Source organism: Phoenix dactylifera, unplaced genomic scaffold (genome assembly GCF_009389715.1).
Source record: "Phoenix dactylifera cultivar Barhee BC4 unplaced genomic scaffold, palm_55x_up_171113_PBpolish2nd_filt_p 000824F, whole genome shotgun sequence".
Lineage (NCBI taxonomy): Eukaryota > Viridiplantae > Streptophyta > Magnoliopsida > Arecales > Arecaceae > Phoenix > Phoenix dactylifera.
This window is the reverse complement of record NW_024068191.1, coordinates 108,280-130,328: the sequence shown is the minus strand read 5'-3', so window position 1 is coordinate 130,328 and position 22,049 is coordinate 108,280. Positions and strand designations below refer to the sequence as shown.

General features: G+C 36.2%; 2 protein-coding genes across 4 annotated transcripts; one reads left to right on the top strand and one right to left on the bottom strand.

Annotated features, from left to right (window-relative positions):
• Positions 1–937: 937 nt before the first annotated feature.
• Positions 938–5,565, bottom strand: LOC103708938 (dihydroorotase, mitochondrial). 2 transcript variants are annotated; one of them, XM_008794056.4, is made up of 7 exons: positions 5,206–5,565; positions 4,927–5,124; positions 4,345–4,481; positions 2,848–3,013; positions 2,645–2,761; positions 1,858–2,018; positions 938–1,320 (listed from the first exon to the last, which is right to left on the bottom strand). In XM_008794056.4, exons 1-7 carry the CDS (start codon positions 5,237–5,239, stop codon positions 1,126–1,128), a joined length of 1,008 nt encoding a protein of 335 aa, XP_008792278.2. In that variant the 5' UTR covers positions 5,240–5,565; the 3' UTR covers positions 938–1,125. The 2 variants fall into 2 exon arrangements, with proteins under 2 accessions (XP_008792278.2, XP_008792277.2); XM_008794055.3 differs by having other exon boundaries at positions 4,927–5,108; positions 5,206–5,563.
• A 4,107-nt stretch (positions 5,566–9,672) lies between these two features.
• LOC103708937 (dual specificity protein kinase splB-like) lies at positions 9,673–20,610 on the top strand. Of its 2 annotated transcripts, none has more exons than XM_008794054.4 (4): positions 9,673–9,804; positions 10,090–11,830; positions 17,557–18,012; positions 20,065–20,610. In XM_008794054.4, exons 2-4 carry the CDS (start codon positions 10,331–10,333, stop codon positions 20,335–20,337), a joined length of 2,229 nt encoding a protein of 742 aa, XP_008792276.1. In that variant the 5' UTR covers positions 9,673–9,804; positions 10,090–10,330; the 3' UTR covers positions 20,338–20,610. The 2 variants fall into 2 exon arrangements, with proteins under 2 accessions (XP_008792276.1, XP_008792275.1); XM_008794053.4 differs by lacking the exon at positions 9,673–9,804 and adding an exon at positions 9,826–9,972.
• The last annotated feature ends 1,439 nt before the right edge of the window (positions 20,611–22,049 follow it).

Genomic DNA, 22,049 nt, shown 5'->3' with positions numbered 1-22,049 from the left:
ATCATGTTAGTGGTACAAAAATGAGAGCGACACATATATATCATCTACATACAACAGAAAAGGTTTGGAAATCAAGTTTGTAACACCTTCTCACCTCAATTCCATTAAAAAAAAAGAAAAGAAAAACAAAAGCGCCCCATCTATAACTCTTGAAGCCTTCCTCACTTGTTGATACCACAGTAAAAGGAAGAAAAATATTATAAAAAAGGAAACAACCCATTCTTCTTGGAAGAAAAGAAAAAAATACATTTAAAACTATATAGATTTTTTTTATATATAAAAGGAAATTCAATCGATTCCTTTCTCTTCTCTACTAAAATTTGAATTAAACTTCGGAATTTGGGATCACAAATCTTATTTCAGTTTATTGTTTCTCCTCCCTTTAATCATACTGATTTGCTCCATCTCAGTTGGCTCTCTTCTCTTTCTAATCAGAGCCATCCATCCCATGTCAATCAACTCTCTCTTTTGCCATCTTCGTCTCTCTCATATATATTGCACATGTCAACATCTAGTATGAAACAAAATTTTTCTCTAGCCAATATTGATGATTGGACACAGCTAGCTAATTGGACCAACAAATAGAAAAATAATCGCCGACCTTAATTATTGAAAGAAAAGAAAGAAAAATAATTGGAGACTATGATGGAGATTTCAGCAGCTTTATGAGCATCCATGGGATCCTTCTTGCTGCTTGCTGATGCACTAAGATACCGTTCTTTTAAGTCTTCTTTGCCTTTAAACTATGAAAATATGTTTATGGAACCGCATGGAAGCAGCAGTTTCCTCTTCCTTTAACCTTGTAATTTTCTTTATTTGCTCCTTCACTTATTCTTGTAAATTCTCTTATTGTACATCCTTCTCCTCCTCCATATTTGAATAATTTGGTGACTAATGGTGGTCTAGAGCAGGAGGAGGAGAAAATATGAAAGCTTGCTTAGCAAAAAAAATTAAATAATCTAACTCATAAAAATCATCTACTTCAAAAATGAAGTGAACTCAGGCGCTCAATCAGAATTCTGTCTCCCACAATTGATCTGCTGCAATAAAAATAATAACAAAAACCTACAACATGTTCCGCCTTCCAATTTCCTCTCAAACAAAACAAAAGCCATGTCCCTGCCATCAGCTGTTCGAGGGAAGCCATTCAAGAGTCTGTCCTGCAAACATAGGTACTATTTCACCGGATACGTATGTATAGGATTCTGGCACTCTCCACGCACTCTGCCGCAATACAATCTTTGATGCGTTTCTTGGAAGACCATAGAAGTCTGGGCCATTGAAGCTTGTAAATGCCTCTAGTTTGTCAAGTGCACCAGCCTAATCAAAATAACACCCAAAAAAATGTTCATCAAACAGATTTTGTAAGATTAACTTTGCAAGACAAAAATGTCTAAGAAAATTGTATCGATTCTGCTGATATCTTTATCATCAACAGCACAGTTGCCAAGCTATGCCATCAACATCAGTAAAACTATTCAACCTTTCATGTATCTACACACTAAAAAGAACTAGAGACTGCATAGTAATTATCTTCATTATCTTTAATACTATGCATATCAGGATGAGAAAATAAATAAAAGTTGTAAAGAATCCAAACTAGGTAGATGAAGAGAAGACTTGTTTATAAATGGCTTTGTAAGGCATTAAAAGGTCCATATTGTTGAACTCTGCAGGATTACAGGAGCTTTCTAAACATGAATCATCAGTGAAACAATAACTCACAAATCTGAGACCAGAAAGATGGCAAGGCTTCCAATGTCTAGTTGTCTCTAATAGCATTTTGACCATGCTTGAGCCATATGCCACCAAATGAGAATGTATTTCAGAGTTTCATCAAACAAAAAGTTTTGATACCTCTTCAAATACTTTGGCATAAAGTGCCAGTGCAACAGGAGCATTGTATATGCCTGCACATCCACAGGCACATTCTTTTCTTCGTCTCTCATGGGGAGCACTGTCGGTCCCCAGAAAATATCGTATGCTTCCACTTGTAACAGCTGACACTATAGCTTGTCCTACAAAAACAATTTATAATATGTAAGCATTAAACTGAAATTTTTGAAAATATTGAACAAGGTAGGAAAGATAAGTTAATTTCCTTGAAATTACCAGAGAAATATAATAACATAAATTGTTTCATTCTCGCATTTCTTCATTGCAAAAGTTCAATAATGTTTACATTAGCAGTAATCACACACATTTAGATGAAAGCACGATAAAATAATGTCGAATTTCAGACTCCCATACCTATTTAAAATATCTATTTATTTTAGTCACATTTATTCATAATATAACCTGAATCTATATCATCACAAATGGAAAAGAAAAAAAACACAGATTTTGGACCATGGGATTCACATGACAGCAACAGTATTTTTTTAAGCTTTTCATACAAGTTGAGAAAAATAGATTTGTGATCATAAAAAAATATTCTAGATATCACTCTTATATTTTTAAAAATATTTTTCTCCTGCCGGGGAAGGGGTGGTGGTGGGGGCATGGGGGCGTTTGCACTTTGGAGATGAATAGAAAATTTTGGTAATAATCATTGTATTAGATCTTAGCAATAAGTTCTTGAAGTCCTTGCATACATATTAGAAACAAGAAAGACTGGATTAGCAAAGGGAACAATTGAACATACTATGAGTCTCTCTTTTCAATACTGGAAGGCAGTAATTGTGAGGCTGCAATCCACCTTGAAACAAAGAATTTCTATTGAGAATAAGATGCTGTGGTGTCACAGTTGCAGCAACTTGGCCTAAAGAATTACAATGTGTTAGTAAGAAACTGAGCCCTCAAAAGAAACAAAGAGAATGGAAAACGAAATTCTGTAACAAAAGACACCTTCACTGCACGATTCAATAAACCTGACTGCATCCATAGTAGTAATATGTTCCATTACAACTTTGAGTCGTGGAAGCTTCTGGACCAGTGGTTCTAAAATTGTTTCAATAAACACTTTTTCTCGGTCAAATGTGTCAACATTTGGATCTGTAGCTTCCCCATGAACCTGTAAAATGAGTTCACAAAGATAAAGCAGTTTCATTAGTACACTGTAGATGGTAACAAAGTAACCGATCAGAAGGAAAGAGACTGTGAAGTGCAGTAAGGACTCTAAAGATAAGAAATATAAAAATGTCCACTTGGAAACTGGATAAATGAAACCTTTATGGCAGAGCTTCATCAAACCCAACAAACAATTCTGGTAGGTAAAGATATATATGAAATGACAAACGCAGGAATTAGTTCTCTGAGGTACAATAATAATTCCAAGGGGCACTAATGATGAAGAAAAAAAGATCAGTCTTTCAACTTCTGCATACTCTAATCATTCAAGATGCAAGTTGTTCAAAAAATAAGTTTTATCTGACACTTATAATACAACCAGAAGTTTCATTAGTACATATCAACCAGAAGTTTTAATTATAAACTCTCGGAGCAAAATTTGATGATTTTTTAAAAGTTTGGTTCTGTTGTACATGGCTTAGAAACTGCAAATGCAACCTGGTTCTCATTCACAAATCAAAATGAAGGCATATCTCTGAATTTAGCACATAAAGTTCATCATCTCTTGGTGACATCTCAATTTAGTAAAAGTTAGTCCCTGCTAAAAATTGCAATACTCTCAAAAATGTTACAAAGTCTCTAATAGATAAATTGCACTGAATTCAGACGGATCTAAGATTTCCGAGAATTTTGCTGCAAATGGTCAAAACAATAACAGAAACAGGGGAAATTAAAATTCCAGCATCTATCCAAACAAAAAAAAACATGCAATAAATGATTTTACATATATATGATGAGATTTAAGAAAATATTTGGCAAGATTTTGAAATATGAGTATCAAGTTTTTAAGTGCAACTTATCCAAGCATCACCTTCCATATTATATTTCTTGTGGTTTTCAACTCAAATTGAAATAGATCGGGCCATCTTGATATGTCCTCAATTGCAGCACAAAATGATAATACATGCATGTATTTTATATGTTAAGTATTATGAGCTTGAATTAAATGACTTTGTTTGAAAAGGGGTAATATCAAACAGTTCCAGTCAAAGTTGGATCACATATACTGAAATAGAGCAGGGTATAGCTGTTTCATTTTCCTAAAATTTTTTTATAGCTGTTTCATTTTCCTAAAATTTTTTTTATACTATTCGTGAACCCATTTTATTTGATTCTGAAACATTTCGTTCCGGTATTGATAAAAGCATGCTTTGGAACCACATTTACAATAACCTTGTTTTTCAGCTACACATTTTGTATTAATGTTTTCAACATGCATTAATTCTTTCTGCATGACCCCCAGAATTGGTGTCTGTATGTCTGGATTTTACCTACCAGCAAAGGCATACTTTGCTCTACCATCTCCTCAAGGACAGGTAAACATTTCCCAAAAACATCTGTAACGCCATCTTGTGAATTGGTTGTTGCTCCAGCAGGGTACAGTTTTACGGCAAAAACCACACCACTCCTTCCTAAAAATTGACATCAACATTGTCAAAAAGATGATACAAAAACTAACATAGCAAGATGGCATAACAAAGTCGAAAGCAGAAAAACAAACCGATCCATCCTCGTTGGATAAGATTAGGAAGACTAAAAGATGCTAATTACAAAATTTACTGTATGTCACCATTACAAACCAGGTTACTGATTTGATTCAAAGATGCTGATTCTTCAAGCGGGGGAAATCTCAAAGATGCTAACCAAGATTAAATATGCTGCTCCATACTCTAGGCACGCAAAGGATCGTCAACATATAATTGTAGCAGGATCAAGTTCATGCAAAGGATAGAGCAATATTATCCACAGAACACTCATGGTGGTGTAAATGTTGTTCAATCTAGTTCATTTTTCTTCTAGGGTTTTCGAAAACAAATACAGAAATCATACAAAAAGGGTATTGTTAGTTTGACTCACTGGCAAGCTTGATCTCCTCCGGGCTCGTGTTATCAGTCAGGTAGAGAGTCATCAACGGATCGAAGCCACTGTTTGGGGGCAACGCCTTGAGTATAGATTCTCGGTAAGCCAAAGCGGCGGCCGTGGTAATGATGGGAGGCTTCAAATTGGGCATCACAATTGCCCTTCCAAAATGGCCGGCACTGCACTCAATACAAACTGGTTCTTTAGGCGAAGAATAAGCATTACAGCTCCAGAGACTATTAATAAAATCAAGGAGGAGAAAATAGAAAGCCGAACCTATGAGGCACGACGGCTTGTAGGAGGTCGCCATCGCGAAGGTGGAGGTGCCAATCGTCGGGCCTCGTCAGAGTAAGCTCCATCTTCACTTCCTTTGATGTCAGTGGACAGGGTTTCCACGCAGCCGGGCGGAGGGGAAGGAGGTTTGGTTGGCGAGAGAGGGTCACGGAGGAGCCCGGTAGGCCTGTGAGGAATTGGATCGAACAGTAAGCGAGCATTGAACGGGCGATCGAGCTACAGAGAAGAAGGGATGGGAAGATCGGAGAGGAGAATCTAGGGTCGGAGTCCCGACAACCGGACCCTACTTCGGTTTTCAGCCGGATGAATTCGGAACGGGTCGGAACGGGTTCGGGTTGTATCTTTTGCACAAAGGAATGATCGGTCTTCTTTAGCGACTTGGTTGGCGCTCAGCACAGCTCTCAAAGCACCTCAAAATTAGGTCGAATAAATATTTTAGTATATTCTTGTTTATAGTTATTTTATTTGAAAATATAGATATAAATATGAGTATTAGTTGGAAACAAAACTTTATATCTATATTTATTTTAAACAGATATAGATATAAATCAGATATCAAAAATATAAATACAAATACGTATATAAATCGGATAATTAAACTTTATAACTATAAAATTAAAAATATTACTAAGTGGATGATAAATTAAGTTAATAGTTTATTAATATGGTCATTTATTTTTTAAAAAAAATTATGAGTGACATATAAAATTAAATAAGTTACAAATAGAATCAGATATTCGGATATGGATTAGATAGTTGAAATATTTGGCAAAATTTTTGATATTAGTTAGATGCTTAAATTTCTATTTATATCCGGATAAATCCGGATATACAAATAGATTCGAACGAATGTGATCCAATCCATTTTCACCTCTACCCTTGAGTCATACACTGCACAAATCTCGAGGTCACCATTGCGCAATCCAACGGTAGATGCGTGCAAGAAAAAGGTGCATCATTCCTTCGTGCGGAAGATGCAACCCCTATCCGAGAACGTGGCCAATTGCCTGCTGAAAGTGTGACTCGGTTTGGGCTCAACCTTAACCTAATCACACTATCATTTTATTGGGTCAAGTTGGGTTAGCATGTTTGACAATTAGCATGATATGTATTGATATGAGATTCTGATTTGCTCTCAATATTTTCTTAAATAGGTGATAAATTATTCACATATTGATTGTTTGGACTAAATTGTTCTTCGATAGAATGGTAGTCAATTAAATAGCTGCGTCCTACGCTGAAGGTGGGTCAAATTCTAGTAGGATTTGTCGAAATCTAGTTTTGGGTTTTCCTTGGCGGAATTGATTAGGTCCATTTTCATTGAGTGTTTAATATGCAGTAGCTTTAAAATATCCTTCTGAAGTAATACTATTATCTTTTTAATATGCCTATTTTAGGAATTTCGTAACAACAAAAAAATATCTCCAGTATTAAAACATATTTTTATGGATTGGGTCCCATAGTCTATATCCACCCCTACTATGTATTCTTTAATATGAGCCTCCAAAATCGTCTCTCACGTGGTCTTTTTGTGTATATATCTACTATCTATTTTTATATATGCATCTCTTGTAAAAAAATAATTGTTTTTATTATCGCATCCCTCCATATTCATCACTCTAAAGTAATCAAGAGAGAAAGAAGTTGATGAGATTAATGTGGTGAATATCAAATATCCTTCAAATAATTTTGATTAGTGAAGTTATAATTATCCATCAAATACGTTCTTCTCTCATATAAAGTGTGTATCATGTGTACTTTATCTTAGTTTCAATGGTGATGGATGTGTTTGTGCTTGTAATATCATCCATGTGAACAAAACAAAAGTAAGAATGGTTTTTGATCTATGCAAAAAGGGCACAAAAAGGTCAAAAAGAAGCCTAAAGAACTGTTGGTTTCAGATAAATTAAAAATTTTGCTTACCTCTTTCCACGAGGTTTTCTATTCCATCTGTGGATATGTTATCCCTATGAATTTCTTTTCCTGATTCGGGGCTCTGGGCCTTGGAGTCATAAACTCTATACTACTGGACTCCAAGTGGATTTGGCATCACAAAAATTCAGAAAGAACCGAAAAAACCTTGATCTTGTCGAAAACTGTTGGACTTGAATTCAAGCACAGCTCAGTTCTTGGATCCAATCTTGAGTTAAATAAATTCTAGCCAAATCCTCACGCCTGGCAACATTATCCACCTACATTTTTGCATCCCCAAGTCCGAGGATACTCTGATCAAAACCAGGTCCAACGTGACTGGCTTCATTCCGTTTGGTTTAGAGTTCACTCAAATTTTCTTTCATACTGGTCGCAAGATGTTAGGTGCATCAAGGTTTTTTTTTAGTAATTCTGAAATACTATGCCATGCATGTATGGATACTTTTATGAGAATTAAAAAAATAAGATATTCAAAAAATGAGTAAGAAGATCATTTTCGAAATTCTACAATACAATCTTAGTATAGTTGGTCACATAAGCCACTACCCAATCCGTAGTACTCTAGATATGCGTCATCTCAAATAAAATCAAGTTACACATAATTCTTTAACAATCAGTGCATCAAATCTTTGCTAGCAAGCGAAAGAGAGTTGCTAAACTTTCAAATAACTTTCGAGCAATTATTATTATTATTATTATTATTATTATTATTATTATTATTATTATTATTATTGTTATTATTATTATTATTATTATTATTATTATTATTATTATTATTATTATTATTATTATTATTATTATTATTATTATTATTATTATTATTATTATTATTATTATTATTATTATTATTATTATTATTATTATTATTATTATTATTATTATTATTATTATACTGAGTGTCTCGTCTCATCTTAGTGTAAATACAATCTAAAGAGTTTGAGAACAAAATGTCCCAAAGCTAACTAGGTACAATAGACAAATTTTCCATAATATGTTGACAGAATGACTAGCCAGGCCACTGAGGCCACTCAATCTTCTTAAATATATGAGTTGCCTCGAAATCTACTAAGTCCTCCACCATCCCTAGATAAAAACGAAATCCTTCTGCTCTACAAAAAAAAGCACACATGCCTCTAATCACAGATGCCATACCACCACAATTGCCTCCTTCTGCCATCAAAGTTGATCTTTAGGTAATGGGGGTGGGAGCTTCCAAGTGAGAAAATACCTTTGAGGAAGCGCATAACCATTTCCTATTTTTTCCTAATAGCCATCAAAATTGAAGCTACGTATATTGCTTACCATATTTGGCTGACTTGAAATGATTATAGAAGATAAAAATCTATCGCCCACTCAATCTCATGAGAGCTTTGATGCAAGCAATCAATTTTAACCTCAGTACCTACAGATGAAAGTAGATTGGATAATATTCATTTGAATCGGTTTTCGTATCCAAATTTATTTGGATATAAATAGAAATTCGAGTATCCAACTAATATCCGTATTCGTATTCGTATCCTTAAAAAAAAATAGATATTGATTTAGGTAGACAACCATCCAATTATATTTATAACTTTATTTAATTTTTTTATAAAACTCATGAACTATTAAAAAATAAATAATTATATTAGCCTACTATTAATTTAATTATTATCTTTTCAATAATAATTTTATTTTATGAGCATAAAATTTCATTATCTAAATTATAAAGTAAGTAGCCGTGCGTGCGCGCACCCGTGCGAAATCCCGGGAAGCATAGCTGACCGCCAGCCTCCCTCCCGCACCAAAACCAAAACAAACCGAAAGCAAACAAAAAAAACCGCCCTGCTCCCATCCACCGCCCCATTTCTCGTCAAGAATAATATAAGATAATATAAATATCTCCGACTCCATCGTTCTTCGTTTACCATGGAAACGACCCCCTCGGGGTCTATTTTTCCATCACCACGCGCGTGCGTGAATCGAGAGTGACGCGATGAAATAGAAATAGTTTTGTAGGGCCGCTTGAACGAAGAATAGCAACTTTGTTTGTGTCAAGAATATTTGACAATAATTTTAAATAAATAAACATTTCTCATTTAAGCAAATGATGCATGATATGGAAGCTTCGGCTTTGACCTGCATACCATTCATGACGAACTTGGCGGCGGTTTGAAAGTATTTGAGCCATTCTTTAGGTACATTATTTAATATATGACGACGACAAATACGTATCTGAAAGTTTGACGTATATGGCTCCAAAATGGACACTAAATTTTCACGGTCTTATATTAAAGCAAAATTAACTGATGTAATTATATAGTTTCAAAGTATTTGAGCCCTATTCTGTTCTGAATTCTCCAATTAAATGCTGGAGATACTAGGAGAGGTGTCTTAGAGAAAAAGGAAGGTGCTCTTTATCAACTCGCTGCAATTATTGTTACGAGATTACTAAAAGTAGTCCGTTGACTGGACCGTATTTTGTACGGTATAATATACGCCTCCAAATAGAGCAAGAGGAGGGACAAATCCGTACTCTCCATCCTCCAAATCTAAGAAAAGATCTCGTCTTTCTTCCACGTTTCGCAGGGCCGCCAGGAGGAGCCGCCTCTCTCTCTTTCTCTCTCTCTCTTTATGTCGCCGTCCCTTTTCTTCTTCTTTTGAATCCAGGTATCGCTTCATTCTGTCCCTCTCTTCTTTGGTTTGATAAAATTCCGGGCTTTTTTTTTTTCGATGGCGAGGAACCCGTGCCGGGACGCTAAAAAGGGTTCCTGTGTGGTGTTTTTTGCTACTTTTCTAGAAAAGGAGATATTTGAATCCGATTTCGATGTTAATGAGGTGAATAAGAAAACAGTGATGGTCTCATCGACCCGTTCGTTGAATGGGACCTGTGTTGCTTTTTTTTCCCCCCCTTTTCCTTCTATTAAAGTTGATTTTTTGATTTTTTGTTTGTAGGATTTATGGAGTAGTTTAATCGGATTGGGGGGGCCGACTGGAGCTCGGTAGGATTCGATGAGGATGGCAGTAGGGTTCAAGAAGCCTTGCTGCCGGGGTTTCCGTGATGGATTTGGAGGGATTCTGAGATCCATGCTCTGGTCGTCGAGGTTTCTTTGATTAAGATTCTCTTTAGATTGAAAAAATTGGGGTTGGAGTTTTGATCGTTCGTTGGTGGTATTGTTGAGTGAAATTGGAGAAAATGGAGGAAGAGTGCACTTCTTGGGTGAGGAGGGCAAAGTTTTCGCATACCGTTTATCACCGGTGGAATTCTTCGAGGTCGCCTTCGATTCGTGATTGTGACTTGGAATTGAATCCGAAGAGCTTGAATCTAGAGTCGAAAAATAGGAGTTCAAGTTTGGAATCGAAGCCGAAGAGCTCGAATCTGGATTCATCTAGCCAGGCGATTCCATCGTCGGCTCGACTCTATTCTGGGAGGGGGCTCAAGCCAAAGGCGTCAATTTTAGAGTCTTCAAATGTGTCTTCGGTTCCGTTCTCTTTCCAACCCGACAATGATCCGGTTGTAAAAGCGAAAAGCTTGAATTCAGATCCTTCTGTGCTGTCTAAGGTACGATCGGATCGCAGCTTGGGCCCAAACACAAAGAAGACAAGTGTGGTGGCTCCTAGTTTGCCCTCAGTTCCATTATCTCTCCGACCAGATAGTAATCCCTCGAAGCTGCAGCCAGAGGGCTCAGGTTTAGACTCTTCTGATTTCTCTTTCTATCCTGACAGAGATTCTGGCCCGAATCCAAAGAGCTTGGAGTCTGGTAAGGTTTCTATATCTTATGGGAGGGCTATAACAGATTATGAGCCTCCTAAAACTAGCTTGTTTTCTGATGGTAGCAAACAGAACTCTAAATCCAAGCAGAGGTCACTATCTCCTCTTCCGACTACAATCCTTTCCAATGTCTTTAAAGAAGCTAAGTTGATTGGAAAGAGATTCTCCAGCCCACCACCTAGCAGGAAAAATTCTAATAAGACCCCTGAGAGTGGCAGGTTCGCTTCACCGTCACCTCCAAAAATGAGTGATTTTCTGCATTTGTCTTCAATTAGAGCCTCTGAGAACTTGAAGACTAGTTTGAGCTCTAACAGTTCAGGTTCAAACATGGTTTCTATCTCTTCTGGGAGGACTGAATTATATCCCGATTCTCACAATTCTAGTATGATTACTAATGATAGAAATTGGAACAAGCCCAAGCAGAGGTCAAAATCTCCTATTCCCACTACTGTCATTTCAAATGTCTTTAAAGAAGCTAGACACATGCGAAAGAGATTCTCTACCCCACCTCCTAGCCGGAAGAAATCCGATAAGTCCCATGAGCATCATGAGTTCGCTTCCCCATCACCTCCTAATCTGAGTCCTCTTCAGCATTTGTCTTCAGGTAAAGCCTCTGAAAAGTTGAAGAGCAGGAATGACTCTTCTTGGGCAAGATATTTTGATTATGGAGGAGGGAGAGTCACTGCCTTGGAGACCACAGAGAAATGGACTGTTGATCTCTCCAAACTGTACGTCGGGCTTCGGTTTGCCTCTGGAGCTCATAGCAGGTTACACCGTGGTATTTATAAGGATCAGCCTGTTGCTGTGAAAATTATCAAGCAACCTAATGATGACGAAAATGGAGTGATGGCTGCACGACTGGAAAAGCAGTTTGCTAGAGAAGTCACGTTTCTGTCTCATCTCTATCACCGAAATGTGATCAAGGTACTTGTTATATTATCTTTAGTTTTTCTGACATTTTGTTGCGGCTTCTGATAACCTGAATATTTTTTTGCATCAGCATGTTGAGAAGATACATGCAATATGACCTAGTTAGCTAGCACCTTGCTGTAGTTGTCCACTGAGTTTCAGGGATGTTCAACCAGTCCTGAACTTCATTTGAAATGTAAACTGGTGAATCCTTGATGAATTGATTGGACCTAGTCCGGATAAAAGATGTAAACTAGTGAAGTGGGTGCCAACCAGCCTTAAGCTCAGCTGGGAGAGGTTGAGGGTTCAAACCCTGGTGGTGGTGTCCCCACCATACTTTTCTTTAAAAAATAAAAAGTGAAGTTGGGCTCCAGATAAACTTCTTGAGCCACGAGAGAGATTTCAGAGTATGATTCCTTATATTATATTTTTTTATGGCTATCTACAGGAATTTTTGATGGGATTATGTGCATGAAAAGTATTTATTTTTATGCAGTGCTATCTGGACACTTCTAAATATAGGTTTTTTTTTAAAGATCCCGTATCTGGTTCTTATGAACACTGGGACATTTGACATCTGTGTCACATTTCTAGGTGACATTGTCTTTATGTGCTCATAATTACTCAGATAAATATGCCCACAAGTTGCATTGTCATAAAACTTAGTTTCTTTTTTTATTCAAGACAGCTGATTGAGAGCATCTTATCTACTATAAAGTTTTCAGCTGAAAACTGAGCACCTTTTGATATGGAGTGAAAAGAAAATCTGATTGAAGGATTCTTCTTATTTTTTTCCCTATGGTAGAAAAGGGTTATGATGTGTAAAAAGAAAGAAAAAGAAAAGGATGAGGTTTAAAGCACTATATAGTGGTAAAGAAGGAGATGATCATCTTGTGGTTGAAGATGGCTCCCTCGATAAGATACCTTGTGGAAGATGGAGGGTGAGATCTTGGAATTTGGGTTGGCAGGTAGTGGATATCATAGAGTAATTTCTTTGGATGATTTTCATCTCTTTCATGTACGAGGCACTATTATTTCTAAGATCTAAAAGTAACTAGAACCTTTTAATGAGTGGGGCTCTTGACCTGATTAATATTCATCCTTTGTAATGTTATATGCTGTGTAGATTTTTTTTTTTTAGATGCTTAAATATTAAAAAAAACCTAATACAACTGTGAATTTTCTTAGTTATGCTTATATAGCGCCAAAAAAATCCGAAGTTTATGTTATGCATAGGGGTGGGGCAAGGATTTGGCACGTGGGGAGGGGGGCAGCTAAATATGTAATACTGCGAGATGGCATCCACTTTAAATAATAAAATATTTATCAGCTAGAGAAGAAATTAAAGGACTTATCAAAGTTCTCTTTGTATTGTTTCAGACAAAAGGAATCATCATGTTTAACAGGATTGAATTATTATCAATTGGCAAAATGTGTTTGTTTAACTTTTGCAGGAACAAAGTTTAGAATTACCTCTTAGTGCTGATAAATTTAGAGCCCAAACGCCAAGGCATCTAATGTATTAGCCTTACATCTCTACCACAATTAGCACTGGAAACAGATCGAATATGGAATGGATACTTGTCTCACTGGTGTTCTTATCAATAGAACATTATTCTGTTCTATGTTTTATGAATTCAAAATGAGTATGTGAACCTCTCCATTTTTTATTACTTTTTCTAAAACAAACAAATGATTATACATAAAACGACAAAGAAATAATTACATCCACTCAATCACCTAACTCTTTTAGTGAATCCTCACAATTCTTCTAGGTTACATACTTTAGCTTAAAAAACTGATGGTGAAGAATGCAATCCACCAAATTAAAGATATCACTATATGGAAAGAAAATCAAATAAAAGATGTTGATGTTGCTACTTATTTCTCTTTGAAGTTTATAAGAGTTATACGAGACTAAATAGGATTGTAAATGAAATCAATTATTCATGTACGGATTAATTATTTGTGTATTCGGATCTATTTCTGTTTTACTACGATGGATATAAATATGAATACAAATGTTAGATGGATGCTAAATTTTGGATACAGAAGCCAAATGGATATTTATCCGATCCATTTTCATCCCTAATCACAATCTAATAGCTCCAAGTCCCCTCCAGATATGAGATCCTTCTGATGGATAGAATTGATAGATCATCTTTGGAGTCTGACCACTTGGGTTATATAGAGGGATTTGGATCACAAAGTCCTCCTTATCAAGTATGCTTCTCAACATAATAAACACAATCTAAATAGACCCAGCTGCTAGAATCATCCACTCACTCAGATATATCCCTTATCAATAACTGAGATGGATCCTGCCCTCTTATTAATATTTTATTTGTAGGCTGTTGATAATTACAATGCACTAGATAAAATAAAATTACCATCTAAATTTAATAAGGCCAACTGACATTTACTTATACCAATGAATTGTTCTACAAGTATTTTATAAGTATACAAAAAGATGATTGCCCTTCAAGTTGGTATAATTACTTTACAAATTACAATAGTTCAAACCCTACTATGCATACCAACCTTTTACCTCACATAGGGTATAATAAATAAAAGTACATTATTATGATTAAATAAAGAGTAAAGACATAAAAATTGCATGATTTATTAATATTATAGTAATAAAAATTTTAAAGTGTTACCAGATATTGTTGTTTCACAGATTCAGTCATAAAAGCCTTGGGGCTTTTTCTAAGTAGTAGACAAAGTAGACACAAAGTTTGGAATAGATTTTGAGCTCCACTAGACAAGATACCTTTTCAAGGGAGAAATTTAAAAATCTTATCTTTATAATGGCAAGCCAAATTCTTTTAAGAAATCAATGCCAAAATAAAGCCTATCACCATTTATGGAAGTCTTCGTTCAAATTTGCCTCTCTTTCTCTCTCTAATAACTTTTCCAACTCCCTGCCTGTTTCTTCATCCTTAAACTATAAAAAGCAGCTTAATTTCCAAATTTTAAATCTAAGAATACCCCTGATTGGTTTTCTCTTGTAAAGGATTTAAAAGTTGCAAGACTTCTATAGAAGACGAGACTCCAAAAGCTCCTAAGAAAGATATCTTAGTGTATCTGGACTCTAGGAACTTTCAAAGAGGAGGAAGAGTAATACTTCTCAACCATGAGACTAAGGTGAGGGATAATGCATTGAAACTTTATAAATTAGTTATCTTTAGAATTTAGATTTTAGTTTAATTATTCCAAATTTAAAATCTTTAGCAGTCCAATATAACTAGTATAAATTAAATATCTATAATCCATTGGCAACATGGCAAGAGGACAAAGCACTTCCCCACTTTTCAAAATAATAAATTATATTCTTTCCCTTTAAAACCTGCCTCAGCCCCAATCTTTCCTTATAAGACTTTTAGTTTCCATATAAGGATTGTGGGAAAGATAAATACAAGTTTCAAGGGGGAGCCATATGGGCACCGCCGAGGGGTCCCCCCCCCCCAAACAGCATGTTTGGTTTTCCTTCTATTTTATAAAAAGAGAAGCCAAAATCTAGGTTTTCTAGCTTCTTCTAAAAGCACGTCTGACTATTTCTTCTTATAGATGCACTTTTCAGATAATGTTATCAAACACTATTTTTTTAAGAAAGTGCATTTTAGAAAGTGACTTTAAAAGCACTTTTTTAAGCAATACCATACATGAGTCTGAAAATTTCTCTAATGTGGCACACAATTGATCCCCTAAGTCTGAAAGTTCCTTCAATGTGTCCCCCAAAAGTTTTGAAGTAGAATATCAGGAAATAACTTGTATCATTGGAATTCCATTTTGTATGGTCTTTTAACAATCACCACTCTTCCACACCTTTAATCTTAGATTTTTGAGTTCCCACAATCAATGATATTTCTCATTCCAAGGCATCTTGTCTCTTTGGACTCTAAATAGCTATTCTCTAGAGATTTTTATTGTTTTGTTTGTTCTATTCTAAACAATATAAAAATTAGAAAATAATGATTATAGACCAGCAGCTCTTTTTCCATCCATGACAGCCCCTTAGCAGGGGCTTATCTTGTAGGACTCTAATTGGTATCTTTTTATTTTTTTTCCTTGACTTTTCAACCTGAATCTCTTAAAGGGCTCATGGCCCTTGCTCATGGCTCATGGCCAAAACCTCACTCTCTCACAATTTGCCTTGTAAATGCCCCCAAGTTCTTTTGATAGAAATTATGGGCTTTGCTCAGAAAAATAGGAGCTTGTCCTTCACAGATTTTATGGACTATTATTTTGAGCAAGGTCCGCCATACCGACCGTACCGACGTACCGGTGAGCGCCGGTACTGGTACCGAACCGAATCGGTACTATACTGGTTTGGCTGGTTCGTGTCAAAAACTAAAAAAAATTTGGAGCCGGTACGAGCTGGTACGTACCGGTACGGGTCAGTATGGGGTGCGAATGGTCAGAACCGAAAAATGTAGCTGTACCGTACCGGTTCTGTCCGATACCAGCCCGTACCGACCGGTATGGCAAACCATGATTTTGGGATTGAGGGTGGTGGGGTGGGGGGGGGGGGCTACTTACAATGTTAGTTAGATTGTAGCTGGGATTAATTTTGAAATTATAATATTTGGTTGGGAGCAGAGATACTTATGGAAAAGGAAAGACTTAACTGCATTACTTTGGTGATGGATGATAGTTGATGTATAAGGAAAAAGAAATTGGGGATCAACTTTGATGGTGAAGTGACGGTAGGGCTAATATACATAGCGATTCTTTTGAATTTTACATGGGAACAGAGAATATTTAGGGGGTGTAATTGTAGCCCCCGGTAATGTATCACAATCCTGCTTCCAAGACAGGGAAGTAAATCATGTGTTGTGCCTTTCCCAGTCAAGAGCCAGCGCATCAGCATATTGTACCACACAACCACATTCTGTAATCACTTCTATCAAGGAACTAAGCAAAACAGCTATAGATATTTAACTACGATGCCAGGACAAACTTTTTTTTCTTCTCTACTTCTCATATACACTACTTATAGTTGCCTTTTTACTAAACAGTAGACATGTAAACACTTTTGTGACCTGAACATAATAAACGTAGCATTCTAAGATGCACTAGAAACATGTGCTGGTTGCTAACATATATGTTCTAACGGCGTTCTTTTAAAGAAATCTAACTCATAAACTAACTTAGATGACACTATATTGGACTTGAAAAGCAAAAATGAAGATAAAGCACTTATAGGATATCGAGAATGTTGGGAAGAGGAATACTATCAACTAAGCACTTAAAGTTTAATTGCGTATCTATGCAGTTTGCTTGCACCTTTCTATCTGTGCCAGCTCAATTGCTGCATATTGCAGTAATATGCTATGGTATGAGCTGATAAAAAATGATATATAGCTTTACAAGCTAGTACCAATGCCGACTGTGGCCTAGTATGTATCATATAACATGGTATAATGTGGATTAGCACAGACACTGCTGCAACATAGATGTGGTCTTGTGTCAGATTAGAAGGCCATTATTAGGTTATTGTCCTGGCACTCCGGGCTCTTGAGAGAGACGGATGGGATACATGCGTAACCTTTTGGCTTTTCTTATTTAAATATAAAGTGGTTGCCTGATGACTCGAATTCGCACCATTGCGCTTGTCGGCCCAAGCCTTTTACTATTCACTGAGCAAGCTTAATTGAAAAGACATAGAATTATATTATAATACAATTACATATCATGATCTGTGTTATCTCCATCTGATTATTTCTGGTTCGATGCAGCTGGCAGGGGCATGTAAAAATCCACCAGTCTTTTGCATCATCACAGAGTATCTCTCGGGAGGCTCTTTAAGAGCGTTCTTGCACAAACTTGAGCACAAATCCCTTCCTTTACCAAAACTAATTGCAATTTCTTTAGATATTGCTCGGGGCATGGAGTATATTCACTCACAAGGGGTTATCCACCGTGATTTGAAACCCGAGAATATCCTATTTGATCAAGACTTCTGTGTAAAAATTGCTGATTTTGGAATAGCATGTGAAGAAGTATATTGCGATGCATTAGCAGAGGACCCTGGCACTTATCGCTGGATGGCGCCTGAGATGATCAAACACAAAGCTTATGGACGGAAAGTTGATGTTTACAGCTTTGGGTTACTGTTATGGGAGATGGTGACAGGTACTGTCCCTTATGAAGACATGACACCTATCCAGGCTGCTTTTGCTGTGGTTAATAAGGTATGCTTTTCTATTGTCGCAGATGTTCCTCTCTAAGATCTTTATCTGATATCTTTTTCTTGTTAAGCTAGAAATTTGTATTAACCAATGCTAGACAATCTTGTCAATAGCAATAAACTTATCAAGGTAGCATTGTCTGACATCCAGCCATCACATTACCCAAAAACGTTTTCATGGCGTGCTTGCAAGCTGGTGTCAATATTTTGAACAACTCGCCTTTTTTCCAATTATATAGCTAGCTAGTGTGCTGCAAGGTAAATATTCTATATTGACTATCCAAACAGTACCTGCATATTCATGGTAGAATTATATAGCTAGCTAGTGTGCTGCAAGGTAAATATTCTATATTAACTATCCAAACACTACCTGCATTTTAATGTAAAATCCATTTATTAATATGTAGAGTAAGGTTTTTAAATCTCAATATATCAGTTATCTCAGGGAACCAATATTTTTCAAGATCTCAACTGATATTTTCAGGTCGAGATATCAAAATCTTAGCCAATACGGTACATCTATGATCAAGAACTATATTTAAGCAAGATTTTAAGTTTATTAGTTAGCGAAGCCTATTTAATGAAACAAAAAATAAAAAAAATATCGGTCAATACGAATATGTTGTATTGGTCAATATCTTGGATTTTATCGGTTTATATCAATCAAGATAATAGGGTCGAGATTTTTATATACATTGTATCGAGGGGGTGCCCGATACTGATACTAGGAATAGAGCCAGCGGGGCAATGCTCCCCTTCCACTTTGTTTCCTCTAGATATGGACCCCCCCCCCCCCCTCTTTTGCAGGTCAATCTTTTCCAACTCTCTGACAACCAATCACAAAATTGATTACTTGGATGGACAGGATTATTGGGAGAAAACAATCCAAATTAAGATAGAGTTTTTGTTTAGTGGGAGTCTTAAGGTGCTAATTAAGGAGAGAGGGAGTGGCCTGGTAGGAGATGGCTGTGGTGATTAAGAGAGAGAATATTTTTTTTCTTCTTTTTTTGAGTGAGTTAGTTGATTACGATATTTGTGTCCTCTAGCTTAAGACTTCAACGGTGGCTTCCATTTCTAGTGTGATATAGTGGCTTCCTTTCTTACTACAACATTAATTGCTAATAAGATTTAAGTTATCCTATTAAATTTGTCTCTGAATATTATTTCTCTTTACATATATTGTACTTTGGTGGCATTGTATAATTAATCTTTTATATATTCTTTATATTAGGCAATTTAGCTTTAGATAGTAGGTAAACTATTGTTTGATTAAATTGTTCATCAAATGATTTGTTCTCTGTTAGAATACATGCATCTTATACTGGTAACAACCAAGATTGATGAAAGGCCTCATGTTTGTTTATGGAAAAAAAATTCCCTCATGTTCTTTCAAACATATAACATATTCAGACATAAGAATTATATTTTATAATAAATAATTTCTGTTGTAGTATCTTTTTTTATAATTCCCAGGAATATAAATCTATAATTTATTATATTCTTTTTGTAACAAATAAACTTTTATCGCATATTAATGATAATACACCCAGGAGGAAATTCTGGCTCGGTTTCTGACCGACAGAAACTGTGATCTTGGCCAAGGTCTCTGCTGCCATGAAAACCTTGACATAGAGATAATGGCATAAGAAGTGCTGACATCTGCTCCAAAAAAGAAAGAGCATTGACCTTTCCATCAGTGTTTACAAATTGACCAAAATACAACATTACAGCCATTATTCTATTCTGCTACCACATTGAGTTCGAAAAAGCCATCTTTGTACATGAATTCATTCGCCTGCCATTTTTAGTACATAGTATTATGTTCTATATTGTTCATTCCTCAACATAAAACGTTTTTCGTCGACTGTTTAAAGGGAAAAGATTTGCAACGCCTTTTTATATTTTGATTACTACGGTCATCATTCTTCGATACAATGAAACAAGCTTTGCCATGATTGTGTATATATATATATATTTTTTTTAGTTATACTAAAAAGCAGAGATCATTGCTGGCATCTTGCTATGATGCCCTAACAACTAGAAATGCCCTTTTCAGAACCTGAGGCCTGTCATTCCTTCAGACTGCTCTGCACCTTTACAAGCATTAATTGAGCAATGTTGGGCTCTGCATCCAGAGAAGAGGCCCGAGTTTTGGCAGATAGTGAAGGTCTTAGAACAGTTTGAATCTGCTCTTGCTCGTGATGGAACTCTCAGCCAGCTTCAAAACTTGACCAGCCGGGATCACAAGAAGTGGTTGTTCCATTGGATCCAGAATCTCAGACCCTGGCATGTCAATGGTTCAGGGACCCCGCAGTCTAGACTGCTATAGCTTCTCGCTCTGAATCAACTAGTCTTGATGGATTTTCTGCCTTTGTAGTTATGATGTTTCATATTACTCCAACTGAATAAAACTGCAGGCTATTTTCTGTAATTTTTTTAGTGAATAGCTGGTTCTCTTACTGTGAATAGATATTTCACTTCTTTGTCAAATGGACAGCTGTTTCTGCCTTTGCATTTGCATGAGAAAACAAGCCATCAGTGGTTTCAGATGCACAGCATGTCCATAATATTTTTGCAAGGCAACAGATTCTGGTTCATGTTAGTTTTCAATGTCTATGCCCTCGATTTTTTTAACCTCATTATTTGTATGATATGTCAAACAGTTCTTAGTTAAGTTTGCCGCACACTTCGGCATATGCTTTGCATGTCAGCAAGTAGACTATGATACTTTGTATGATAAATCAAAACCCACTTTTGCCCCCCTATACATAGGGTAGAAGTGTGGATCCAAGTATGTAATCTGCCTGACTTCTTTACATCTCCTTGTTAATTCTTTTTATTGTGTTATTAACTTGTGTATCATAGGAACAGTGATACCATATGACAAGCCCTGCATATATAGACTGGTATTTGACTACTAGTCTTTGAAGAATTACACGCTCCTGTCTTGTTCTTGAATCTTTGGAATACTCGAGTGGGATCTTCTTCTTTGAAGACTAGACTTGGGCAGCACCAGTTTGTTCCTATTGGGAGCCTTGTCATTTTCATTGGAAGGGAATGAGTGGCAACCTTTACTAGAGTCCAAAAATAGAAGACTCATTGGAAGGACTTGGATGTCAAGATCTTCCTAACCTTCTTGTGGACGTGCAACGATCAGTGTGAGCCTTTTATCTCTGTCGATCAGCCACCATTGTAATCCATTGGAATCCAGGTATTGTCATGAATCCTTTTCTCCTCTCTTTTTCCCCCCTTTTTTTCCTGCCTGCCTAACACTCTTACCCATATTGCCTGCTCAATTTTTGAAAATTTTATTTTTTGATTTCCATGGATATTTCTATACTCGACTGGTTTATCTGTTTTACTATGGGGTTACTTTATCCGGTTAAACTACTGAAGATGTAAACTGAAAAGACGGGGCTGATTGGCCCGAAGATTGGGATGACCCTAAATGAGCTCCTTGGCAGCATGAGTCTTTTTCTGATGAAATAGTTGGTGTGAGATGGAGAGAAATCTTCTATTTTCTGCATATTGTTGTCTTAAAATCAGCAGTAAAATTTAGAATGCTAAAGATAAGCTTCTACTTTGGAATCAAAAACGAGTTAGTTTTTCTGATCAAAATCAGAATGTTGACAAGGTGATTTATTTGAGAATGTTGACAAGCTCTTATGCACTATGTTTTCCCATCTTGGGTGGCCTGTGGCCATCTTTTCTGCTTGTTTCTTTTTCCATATAATGTTTTCTTTTGACCTTCACGGCTCTATCTTTTTCAGCGTTTCCATCTCCCGTCAAAAGTTAGAATTCTAATCCTCTAGCTCAGACTATAAAAAAGCCATCACTTTCTATCCTCAGAGCATGTATTTTCCGCAGGAATTGGTCACCTCTTGGCTCATTCATCTGTCTCGTTCCAGTTATTGAAAATTATGTTGCTTCAATAATATACTGAAATCTTTCACTCTAAGCATCCATGGATCATTCAATTGCCATGCTTTTAAGAACATGGTAGAATCAGAAAGGCTGTTTCTTGCTGCAATGGTAAGCTTC